This window comes from Egretta garzetta, unplaced genomic scaffold (genome assembly GCF_000687185.1).
Source record: "Egretta garzetta isolate BGI_Z169 unplaced genomic scaffold, ASM68718v1 scaffold297, whole genome shotgun sequence".
In the NCBI taxonomy this organism is placed as follows: Eukaryota; Metazoa; Chordata; class Aves; order Pelecaniformes; family Ardeidae; genus Egretta; species Egretta garzetta.
The window spans coordinates 2,107,881-2,121,044 of record NW_009260410.1 but is presented as its reverse complement, the minus strand read 5'-3'; the positions used below and the strand labels follow the sequence as shown (position 1 = coordinate 2,121,044).

Here is a 13,164-nt window from a genome sequence, read left to right as displayed (position 1 = left end):
TTCTTTACAATGAGGGTGGTGAAACACTGGAACAGGTTTCCCAGAGAGGTGGTGGAGGCCCCATCCCTGGAGGCATTCAAGGCCAGGTTGGATGGGGCTCTGAGCAACCTGATCTAGTTAGCGGTGTCCCTGCTCACTGCAGGGGGATTGGACTAGATGACCTCTAGGCGTCCCTACCAACCCGAAACATTTTATGATTCTATGATTCCACACACAGCATTAAAACACCGCATGACCAGGCACATCTTGGTTAAAAACTTATGTTCATAGTGGCAGTTACATACTACACAAATGTAAATAAAAATACATACGAGGACTCCGTATTTGTTGTTTTCTTATTGCTGGACCAATATTCAATTTCTTATCCTTATAACTAAGTTTTTTTGCCTAGAATTAAAGAAAAAAAAAAAAAAAGACATTCAGTATGTGCATTTTCTACACTTATCTAGGCTTCCAAGAAACAAAAGTCAGAAGTAGACAAGGCACTTTGTAGGTTTCATCTTTCCCCGCTTTTTATTTGCGGTGCATCTCAAAAACCCCAAAAGCTATTTCAATCTAACCTTAGACTTCACACAGACAAAATTAATCATCAGTAATTTCAAGCATTACTTACTCCTCATGGAGCCTCTTAACTAACAACTGATACCTGTAATTGTCAGCAGATTTTATTAGTTTTATCTTCCTCATGTATTCACTGCTTTTGTAAAAGCACATGCATACACAAACTGACAATTTCAAGTCCAAGGATTAAATTTATTGTTTCATGATCATGACATTATTTTACGAAAGATGACAGGAACAAGTCAGTCTATGAAAATGCCCAGATTACATGGGCTGAATGTAAAAAAACCCCATATTCACTCAGGACTGCCTTAAAACTTCCTTATATAAAAGCACACTAAAACAGATACTCTCATAAGCCTAAAAGATTACAGGCTATTTTTTTAATAAAAAAGTGCTAGGTACAGAGAGTAAAGCTACATCCTCTTCCAACTGTTTGGCTTACAACAGAAAGCGAGCATCAGGTCTATCAGGTAAATTAAAACCTTGGCTTTGTTTTTAAATTGACACTGAACTCACTACTTGTTAATATAGTGGAAAGCAATAGTGTACATCAACCCTCATTTTTTTAGTTGTCAGCATCTCTTTAATGCTGCTTTGCAAAACCTCAAAGGGTTCTTCTGAAGGCCTGCTTCTCTGAGCAGCTACATAAGGGAGAATGTGCACTAAGTACTACCACATTACACCATGAAGTCTTCATGTTTCAGAGCTGTAACTTCTTCAGTAACGATATAATGACTTCTTAAAGAGGAACATAGAAAGAAATACAGTTCTAAATCACATTCAACAGAAGGACAACAGTTAAGCAATCAATGTATTTTCTTCATTTAAGCCCAATTTAGCAAAGTACTGGAACAGCTGTACATAATGCAAAGTCCCACCTATCAGATTTAAAGCTAGGAAGAGGCTAAACTATTTTGTTGGATCTGGGACTTCATAAATTATGAAGTACTAATTATGTCAAATATACCTACCATGCCTATTAAACACAAAGCAACTCCTAGAAAACAGATGTGCATTTCAGTCAAACAGCATTCTAACAGATAATAGGAAGATGATTCTTCCCAATGTAATGTATTTCATGGATGTGATCAATCAGAATTTAGACTTTTTTGTATACAACTTTCAGTTAAGAGAAATACCTAATCTGTATGGACTTCCTCAAAGCATTTAATAAAGCACTGCATGAAAAATTACACATGATGCTACAGAAAGTGGAGACTAATAGGACAAACTGTGGTGTATAAAAAATTACTTCAGAAAGATGGGAAGAGGTAGCATTAGTAGTAACAGCATATGACTGGAAAGAGGATCCTGGTGAAACTCCTCAAGGTCTGTTCTCGATACTAACGCAATTTAATATTTTCAAAGAAAACACAGAAAAAGAAATTTCTGGAGATATTACTCATGATAGAAAAGTAGGATGCAAAAAACCAACAGTGCAAAGGTTATCAATAATCAAATACCAAATAAATGAGAAGAAATTCAAGAGTACAAAATGAAAAAATCATTCATTTCATATGTAAATTATTAAAGCCTAGAAACTCTCAGCTTAAGATGTCCAAGAGAGACCTAGATGCTAATTGATCTTAAGATTAATATGAGAAGGCAGTATGATACAAAGATGAAAAAGGTGATAGAATTGTAGGACATCTAAATTAAAGCAGTTATAGTAGACAAAGATGTATTAGTACCACTGAATGAGACACCAGGAAGACTTCACATGGAGCAGCCTTTCAGTTACAATGGAGGCAAAAATCCTAAGCCATTTTCACAATGGTACTCAGTACCATTAGTATTCTTACAGTTCACAGAAATAAAACAATAAAAAAAACAAGGGAAGAAAAGTAGCTGACTCAAGAAGTTCCTGTCTGTAGGCTTTTCTGGCTCCACATAACCATATTTATATATATAGTGGCCCCTCACTACAAGAAAGATGTTGCGTTGCTGGAACATGTCCAGAGGAGAGCAACCAAGCTGGTGAGGGGTCTGGAGCACAAGTCATACGAGGAGCGGCTGAGGGAACTGGGGTTGTTTAGTCTGGAGAAGAGGAGGCTGAGGGGAGACCTGATCGCTCTCTACAGTACCCTGAAAGGAGGCTGTGGTGAGGTGGGGGTCGGCCTCTTCCTCCTGGTAACAGATGATAGGACAAGGGGGAATGGTTTGAAGTTGCACCAGGGCAGGTTTAGGCTAGACATTAGGAAAAACTTCTTCACTGATAGGGTTGTCAGGCTCTGGAATGGGCTGCCCAGGGAGGTGGTCGAGTCCCCATCCCTGGAGGTATTTAAAAAAAGGACAGATGAGGTGCTTAGGGACATGGTTTAGTGGTGGGATGGCAGGGTTAGGTTAAAGGTTGGACTTGATGATCTCAAAGGTCTTTTCCAAACAAAGTGATTCTATGATTCTATTTTTTGAAAACACTGAAAGTGTCTTTGAAAATGTCCCGACTCGTTTTGAATTTTAATGCATGAATTTCCAACAAAGGCTCAGTATTTCAACTTTTTAACCAGCTTTATACTTCGGAGAAGGCAGTTTGCAAGCCTTGGATACTATTTTCTGGGTTCTTTCTCCCCACATCTGGATACCTTTGCGTGCATGAATAGATCCTGACCAACAGATGTCTCCAATATATTCCAACCAGAACATGGAGCACACATTTGGAAAAACAAACAAAAAACCAAAACAAACTGAAGAGCTAACATACAGCTGAAGAGCTAACCATATCTCAAGGGAGGTTCCACAAGGAACGCCAAGACAGTAATGTAGCTAAGAGAAGAAGCAATAATTACATGACATAAAATGAGCTTCATTGTTTAAGACTTCAAGAGAATCTAATTATTCCTGAAAAGAATTATGTCAGCTCTGACAATCAACCATGTCGGAATAAAAGACAGCAATGGATCTTCTAGTAAAGCAAGTGAAAGCAACTGTGAGGGATAGAGTCTTTATAGTTCTATATGTACCATAGATCACATATAGACTAAGAAAGTAAGGACTATGTCAAAGTCAAGAGCCCTACTATGAACTGGCAACTCCCTTCCCTATTTCCAGAAGATCTCAGTATAAATCTTACCTTGGATGTCTCTAAGCCATCTCCTTAACTATGCAGACCAAACTTAACAGGTCCTCAAATACAAGTTGGCATACAGAAGATGATCAGACAACCAGAGCTACTTAAGCATCCAACATGAAATGAAGTACTTCATTTAAGAGATAATCCTAATAGGGGCTATCGCTTACCTCTTGTAAAATCTTCTGTGCATCTTCTTGGCATTCAAAAGTAACAAAGCCATACCTAAATAAAAGTTACCAAAGTTAAGTTTCTGAAGTTCATATTTATGTACATTGCACATTATTACTTCATATACAGTACAAGTGACATTAAAGGGTAAACCAATGGGGGGGGAATCAATCATAGAAATAAAGATTGCAGTAACAGCTGTAATCTTCATTTAACATCCTTGTTATAGTCTACTTACTAATATATTTATGTACATCATCATATATTACTGTTTCTATGCAGTGAATGAGTAGCCCATGTAGAAAGCTATGCAAAACTCTATTGTCCTTGTTACTCAGTGTGCATCTTTAGTTCCTTCATTTCTATTAAACAAACAGATTTTGATCTGAAGCTCTCACTTGTTATGGGTGCTCAAGATGAGACACTTGGGATGTTTTGGGTTTTTTTTATACTGTACTCCATAGCACAGCTCCCACCTACTTCAGCAGCAACTGTGAATGCTCCACACCTCTGCAAGCACTATCCAGTACATTAAATCAAGTTCTCAGAAAAAGCAGCAATGCAGAGATAGTGTTTATCTGAATTATTCTTGTAATTCTTGACATGACCAGCATTAAACAAGAGTTCTGTGGTGATCAAGGACGAAGTATTCTCATACTTCGTGACACGGTATGTCTCTTTCACCACACCTCTAACTGCTGCAACAAATCAAACTGGCTTTCTACACAAAACTCCTGCTGTACCAAAACACCTCAATTAATTCTCAGAAATCTAGGCTACTGAACGTGGCACTGCCTGTGCAAAAGTAAGTATCTGATCTTATAATTAGTCTGTACCAAAACACATACGTACAAAAAAAGGATTTTTTTTTTTTCCAAAATTAACTCCGAGTATCAACAAATGCCTTTTTGAAACATTTTAGTAGTTTTAGATGCATAAGTTCTTAGATCTGTAGCTCATTTCTCATGGTCATATTTCAGAAGATACCAAGAAGGCCTCTGTCATCCCAGCCATCAGACCAAGTTTTGCAATGTAACATATCATTCTTTGTTAGCATTTCTGTGCTTATTTGAATACAGAGGTCCAGTAAGTCTCTGACCAGCTATACTTTTAAATCCGTGGTCTTTTCCTGCATCGCCTTCCCTAAGCGAATTTAGAAACATTTCCAAGTTCAAAGAACACAGAAACTATTTTCCTAGCTTGGGAGTTTACCTATACAGACTTTTCATTCTATGTGCTACCCGGACAATAAACTAATAGACATAACTATACAAACTTTTAAGTTTCTTAAATCACTTGTCAATAAGAAGCAATGGAGCCTGTACTTGGATTTCAACAGAAATCCCAACACCACTGAAAGTAATTCTTTTCCAACATATTTACTGAGACACATATGTGAGCGATTACAACTTCATAATAATTGGATATTCTTGGATTATTGTATTATATGAACAGACGTACTGCAAATCTCAGGTATTTCTTGGCATTTAGTAAAAGGGTAAGAGGCTTGGTGATGGATCTGGGACCAGGACCAAGTCCAACATGCCATGCAGGTGTATACTCTATGCTAAGACCTGCAGCTCAGTGTGTAAATTGCTGATGCATGTAAAGTGCTGACAGCATTAAAATGATGAGATTCAGACACCACAGAGAAAAGAACTTCTGACCATTTGAACTGTACAGGTACAAGTTCTCATGCACATTCCTTTTTTCTTCAGCCCCTTCTACCCATTGGTGGCAGTACAGTTCCCTACCTTATTTCGTTCACCATCCTTTGGGTTCTAGCAATAACTTTACTACCCAATCTTAGTATTTCTCCAGATTTGCTCTTTGGCATTTCTACTGTTGCTGACTTCCAGCCTTAGTTCCCTTTTCTGCAGTCATGATTCATTGTCAGATTCTTCCCCTATGTTCTGGTTCCAAAAATCTTCACATAAAATCTCAGTTTGCACACACTCCAACAGAGTTAGGTATACCTCACCTCTTCCTCCATTCTTAGACTCCTTTCCACACTGGCTTTCAGTAGTAGAAATATGTATGTTTAATAACTAAATTACTTTTCCAGGATTACCTACTGAAATTATTACTGTCATAAAAAATCCCCGAGAAGACTACTGATTTTTTTCTAGTTGCACATAGCTTCATCTTGTATTATAACATGAGTTTTACAGTTATGCAAATTAAATACATTTACATGTAGATGTTAAAGGACAAGAACAGATTTTTGCATACATAGAATAACTAGGAACATCAGTGACATAAAATTGATAATATTCTGAGCTATGAAAAGCATAATCAAATTTACTATAGTCAGCCATTTTTCTGTTACATTTTCAATTCCTACAACATGCTTATTCTACTATACCAACCCCTTTGATACTCCAGCTCTGTCATTTACTATCTTCACTTCTTTCACACTGCCATACTGAGCAAAAAACTTCCTCAGATCATTTTCGTTAGTCTAGTACAGTAAATCAAGAGAGGGAGAAAAAAAAGAAGAGTTGGTTTGCATAGTTATTCAATTAACATTTACCTAAGACTTTTAATGGATATACCTTGGTAAAGTTTGCTACAAAGTAATTATAAACCTGGATAGGAAGATAAAAGAATGAGCATGTATGAGCCTCACAACAAGAGAACAGCATCCCTCTGCTGTTTCATATTCAGCAATAATGCTAGAAAGCCACTAAAATATTAGAATTCCTTTTAGTGGATTTACGTAACAACTGTCCCTTTACAGGCAAGGCCACTGAAAAAGCTTTACTAGATCTGAATTTTAGTTTCTGTAAATTATGTACTAGACTGATGCTTACAACATGAAACATTGGTGCAATGTTTTAAAACTTCAAAACAACACAGTATGTAGGCTTCCATAAATGATATGCATAAGTCACATACAAAAAAACCAAACCACGAAACCCCAGAGACTTAATAGTCAAACCCATCTAATATACCATGACCCCTCTTTCTAAAGTATAGGCACACCACAAGAACTTCCCATTATAAGTTAAGTAAGAAAAAGTCCTTTTAATGGAGAATGGTCTAAATACACTTGGAAGAAACTGTTCCCTTCTGTGTATGCATGGAAGAAGAAAAGTTCCTAATGTAAAGGTACAGCTATGTGAACACTTGTCCACCTTCTATGAATCACAATGTAAGCATGTATCAAATATGGTGCCCTAAACACCATATTTCAGACTTTAAAGTTCTGTTCTACAAGGTCCATAGTTAATAGTATACCTAATGCTTGAAGTAGTATGCTTATATTCTTCAAGCAATTTCTATATTCACCTATACATTCCGTTATTTTAAGGACATGTATCATAAGTACTATTTTACCTCTAAGTGAATGACTTTTATTGTTTTTAACTCTACACAATTCAGTAAACCCTCTCCTGCACATCAAAGGCTTATCTGCCTCATCTAAGATTGAGAAGCAAAAAGAACTTAAAGGAAACAAAAACTAATTTAAACAACTCTCATAACTGGCAAGAATATGAAGTTTATGCTCTTTTTGAAGAAGTCTACCCTCAAGACACATTTTACAAAAAGGATTAATGCAGCTTGCTTGCTACAACCTCTAAGTCCAGAGTGCAATGATTGTAGAAGACTGCTTTATCTCCCTCAATAATCCTAGTATTCAGGCATTAAAATATTAGAAAATACTCAGTTGCTCTGAAAGTCAGGAGTAACAACAGATACAAGTGCACTGAACAGGCATGAAATACTTCAACGTTTTATTAAAGCTCAGTAATTGCATCCTCTCCTTGGAAACTGCCTGCGCTGGTTCCTGAGAAACTATCCACCATGGAAAGGTTAAAAAGTTTCTGACTGGAGTCCAGAACCACTCTCTTGAATAGACGATCAATCTTTGCACCTGAATGGAAGTGTGAAAGCCTCTGTACATAGGAAAACAGATTCAGCCAAACACCTTATAGCTTATATAAAACAATTCTACAGTATATGCTAAAGCGTTCTCACATTCTTGAGTAAGAAAAAGCACGTAAAAAGTACAAAAGACTCATAATGAAGATTTTCTTTTCCCTTAACATTTTTTCCAATGAACACAAAAATGTATCTGCTTAGAAATGAAAGGCCTATAGATAAAATTTCCCATTTCTAGAAGATTGTTTCTTTTAAGCTCCATATGTTACATGCAGCTCAGCTGCTTCACAAAGCTGAGGAAAAGGACCTACAGCAAAATAGTTGAAGGCTAAAATATACCAAGAAACAAACTGAAGAGCCCTTAAGATCATTCCTAAAAGTGTCATTCAGTACCTCAAGGACATGAAGCATGGCTACACAAGACTACCAGCTTGGAAAGCCAAAGCTTTATCTGCACAGCAGTGTATTGGAGCAGAGTAAGAAGGAAACACTATTCTAAGATTCACAGTGAAACTTGCAAGTATCTGGACAACCGTGGTATCTAGAAGCTTGCCAGAAGCACATTCAGGATTTGCCTTTTCCTACTCATGACAGGACAACAGCGCTTGTCAGATTCTTAAAAAAGGCTAAAGTTAAGCCTTAACCTATGTCAAAGGTACACGGCATATACCAGTGAAGAAAGAGCTCTTCAGACCAGTATGAAAACGCACCCAACTGTAACTTCTCTTACTGAACTGTTTCTCTAAATTTAAGAGGCCAGGTGTTTCCTCTTACAAATAGGGATCACTGCTATGGTGACAGACCAAACAGTGTCTGGCAAAATGATAAAAGAGCTTGCTGGAAAGCAAGTTATTTTTTGTTAAGTGACTCCCTTTTTAACCAAAAAAAAAAAAAAAAAAAAAAAAAAAAAAAGCAGCAGCTTTTTTACCACCTCCAGCTGACTTTAGTAAGACCTCTGGGAAAAAAACCCAATGTTTTTTGCCATAAGATTCCCAATAAAAAACAATCCAAGACTGACATATATATCCTATGATTTGAACAGAAATTTAAGGCTCTAGTTGATATCAAGAATCACAGTAAATGGAAGAGTAGCCTAAACTGTCTACAGAGGTTTCATCCCTTCGATTTCCTTTCCCAATGAAATTTATCTTCTTCATGCTTATAGATACAAATACACTTAATTCCTCTGTTGTGGAAATTAAGATTCATAATAGATTTTAACCTATCAGCAGCTGAACCAAAAAGTCAAGAGACCCTTCAAAATGAACAATAAATGACAATTAACAAGAATATTGGTAAGTTATGCAGAAAAGCGTTTCAATCTTTGAAATCGCAGTGAAGAAAGAACAGAGCGAGACAGGTCTTTTTACAGCTCTAGTAATTTGCTTACTATTAATGCAAAAAGCTACTGTGCCTCTTTGCTAAAGCCTAACTATACCGAAGACCTCACACAACATCTCTTGAATTATGAACACCTCCATTTGAATTATCTCAGCCAAATGAGCCAGAAGATACTGGAATTTCTTGCATTTATTATGCAAAATAGCCTGAGTGAATTGTCATTCTTCCTCCTCTTCACCTGAGTCAGTGCTCAGAAGGTCCTCAGCCTAAGAGGATCAGGGCAGAGAAGACGCTTTTGGTGGGAACAAAGAAACAGCTAAGCAGACCGACAATGTTTCACAGAAGTCAATGACTTACCATCTAAAGTGGTAAGAAAGAAAAATGAGAATAGCTGGTATAAAGGTCTGGTGCATATGTCACTACAAATGTTCAAAGTGACTGAACAATGTAAGAATGGTTCAATATTCACTGCTATTTGAGGTTTTTAGGGCATATGCAAATGTGCAAGCATTCGAAGAATTAAGATCAGTAATGTAAATTGCCTAAAGAAGCTTTAGTATTTGTTTTAAAACAAACACTTGCTTTTAAGGAAATTACTATGGTAAGTGTCAGGAATACATGCACTGTAGCTCCTTCTTTGTATGAACTGGAAGAAAAGCACTAGAGGAACTGAAGGTACTGACATTTACTCTGTTTGCAATCTATAACATTGTGTTTATGGTTTATTATATTACACTGAGTGTAACTTCCACATACTTCTCTGCCAATTACAAAAGCCACCTTCTCTGAAAAGAGAAAATTCTGAAGAACCAGTACATCAAAAGCTTCTGGCAGCCAGGTGTACAGAGAGTCAACTTTGTAGTGCAGTTACCTAAATCAAGGCTTAAAGCTTTATCCTCTGCTGTTGATTTGAACATTATCGTGAAGGGCACTTGCCACCTAAACACACATATGATTATGTCTCACATTTTTTCCTACTCATTTTCATAGGGTTATAAATTATCATTTAGTAGTAAAATTAGGAAAAAAAAAATACCTTAAAATCAATTCCTCCTACAAAGATGCGATTTGGAGTAACTGTTCCAAACCTTGGAGCACTGGTCAAATTATTTAATGGCACTGGTGACACAGTGTTGGGCGATGAAGATAAAGATTCTGTTTGCGTCTGATTTGTGGTCTGCTGATTGAAAGAAAATGTTTTCAAATATTTTCAGTATATTTCACATTATAAGCTATTAAATAAAAAAATTCTCAACAGAAAATACATACAGAATTTTTTGGGAGGCACAGCAAATGCTGAACAACTGAACATTAACCACGTATTTTCATTCAGAATGCAGCTCGAAGTATTAAACATAGGCTTGGTTTTAAGCAATTCAGTAACTCAGTGAATATGCTACAGTCTGAAATTTGACTTTTATTTTAATACCTTTCTTAATTAGACATTTAGGACCTAATCCCCCAATGTTAGTTTTTCTGTTTGCACAGCACCCTGCTGTATGAATCCCAAGTTATGAATTCTACTTCAGACATTAATTTATACCTATGAGAAGCCCCTTAGTTTAAGCCTATGTAGAAAAGACCTTTTCAGCTTAACCTGTACTCTTACACACATCTACCAAACTCTCTGCAACAGCTTCTGTTTGATTTTCCAAGTGCCAAGCACCCAGAATTCCATCACATAAAATCAATAAGCTTATCACAACTGATGAGAACAGCACTTGTAGACTAGTCTTAATTCAACACTCTCTTGGCCTACAAACACAGTGATCCTAACAGATATTCTCACCGCAAAAGAAGAACCAGACTGCTCTTGCCCCACTAAAGGAAAGGAATGAGTGCAGTATGGTGGGAACTTCATGGAAACCATTATTTAGTGAAGTCCGCCTGATGTTTTAACTTCCACCCTGCTTAACACTTGTGATTGTGAAACAATACAGACTTGCATTTCATTGGAAACCTTTTCAGAACAAACTAATACCGCCTTACATAGTAAACCATAACTGTGAGATGATAGCGGGAAAGCAGCCACGTAGTACTGCCACTAACTTCTCCAATAGGAATCGCAGTAGAGGCTTCAAGGCCATTTTTGCTGTTCCCGTCCTCCCCCAAATAACATTTACTAAACCAAATACTGGGTGGGCTGTAGTGAGCTAACAGTACCACTAAGGAAGAAGCCCAAAGTGGAAGACAAGCAGCTGCCACAGGCTGCAGATAACGAGGCTAACAGTAAGCAGAGTAGTGAAAACTAGAAGTAGAAATCTAGGGGTATCAGCCTCCAACCTTCCTTTGGAAAGGATTTAAAGATAAATGTATTTTTTCTTACCATTGTGCAACTCTTAAGCTTTGTAGTGAGTATGAACAAAACACATGCAAGCGTATTTTAAAAACAGAAAGCTACTGCATCCAGTAAAGTTCTTTTGCTTCTTGTGGTACCCCTATCTTTTAGCCTCTCAAAAACTAGAGCAGAAAATTAAGTGCTCTTAAACACTTCTCCTCACAGAATCCCCCTTTCATTTACACCATCTGGTGTACTTCCTGATTTTGCCCCTCTCTTATTCACAGAACAGCACTTTCTTATCTCTGCTTTTAAACATTCCTGAATAAAACCAAATCACTAAAATACAAATCTTAGGGAGAACATAGAAAAAATGAAGGCTGACACTTAAAGTGCAGTGAGAAATGGAAGATCAGTAATTAAGAAGAATGTTAGAAAAAGAGTTGTCTTTTTGTTTGTCCTGGAAGCCCCTCTAGGATAATTTGGTATTTCCTTAGCTACCTGAGAATTAGTCCTATTAATTCTGAGTAATGGATTAATGCCATTAATTTGCATACCTTAAAGACAATAAATTCAGCTTAATCCATGCCTTTTTTGTTTTAGGGAAGACGAAAGTTCTTTCCAAACTGACTAAAACATACACATTTGGGGCACAGAAAATCCTCAAGTCTTTCACCTGATCTATTCAGGAGAAAACATGCATTCTCCTACTGGGAATACTACCCAAGAGTAGTGCCTAACCTGAAAAAAAACCCCACTTATAGGCAAGGAGCAATCATAAACGCTACACTCCCAAAGGCTTTAGAGCGAGGCATGTTTTCTGCCGAGAACAACTTTTGAAGGACAATGAAACAGGCTACTCCATCTCCCACACAAAATACAGTATTTGACTTGTATAATCATCTGGCAATCGTGTACAGCCCTAAAATATCTGAATTTAACTATAAAGTAACAATTAACAGTTGACACGACAGCCAAAATTTATTCCTTACCTCAATGATCTCAAATTTCATTTTCTCCACACAAGTTTTAAGAGTTGTCTTATTAAAAACCCCACCCAAACCCCAAATGGAAAAAATGAGGAATGAAACACATCACTTGTGAACTCCCAACAGTAAGCCCCAATGAATTTTGTAACATTAAAATCTGTATTCTGATAGCTATCTCAAACATCATTTCCTCTCTTTAATGCCAGTACAGCAGTAAAAAAAAGTTATTTAAAAAAAGATCTAAGTGCTAACAACATGTCACTTGCCTAATCATTTGTATTTCTACAGGGTTTTAAAATCACATGTTATCATTTCCCTTTTCCAAACAGTATGGGTATGTATATTCATCAGTATTTTTATGGGCTGTTTCGTGTGTTTGCCAACTGCTCTTTACCAGAACTGGTAAATTCTCATTTTTATGTTGAACGCATCCACAGTCAGACGACCAAACACTACAAAGGCCTGATGACTAATCCCACCTTACTCCCTAAACAACTCCCTCTTTACAGTCCGTGCCCTATAACCTCAGAAATCAGACTCCTATCTTTCCCGGGTATCATGTACCGCCGTAGACCCGAGGCAAGGGGAACGGTTTACCAGAACCTGAAGCCAATTTTTATGTTGAACGCATCCACAGTCAGACGACCAAACACTACAAAGGCCTGATGACTAATCCCACCTTACTCCCTAAACAACTCCCTCTTTACAGTCCGTGCCCTATAACCTCAGAAATCAGACTCCTATCTTTCCCGGGTATCATGTACCGCCGTAGACCCGAGGCAAGGGGAACGGTTTACCAGAACCTGAAGCCACCCCAGGGCGCCGCACCACAGAGGAAATGGCGCCGTCCGGCGGGGGTGGGGACAGGG

At 37.4% G+C, this 13,164-nt stretch overlaps 1 protein-coding gene across 1 annotated transcript in view; it reads right to left on the bottom strand.

Moving 5' to 3' along the window:
* Positions 1–10,226, bottom strand: part of BOLL (boule homolog, RNA binding protein) — a gene marked incomplete at its 5' end in the record, with an annotated part of 27,113 nt that extends 16,887 nt beyond the window's left edge. The window contains 4 exons of the mRNA XM_035899091.1: positions 312–387; positions 3,802–3,856; positions 6,172–6,263; positions 10,065–10,226. Coding sequence (XP_035754984.1) covers positions 312–387; positions 3,802–3,856; positions 6,172–6,263; positions 10,065–10,226 — 385 coding nt within the window. The remainder of the gene's footprint in view (positions 1–311; positions 388–3,801; positions 3,857–6,171; positions 6,264–10,064) is intronic.
* Positions 10,227–13,164: the final 2,938 nt, after the last annotated feature.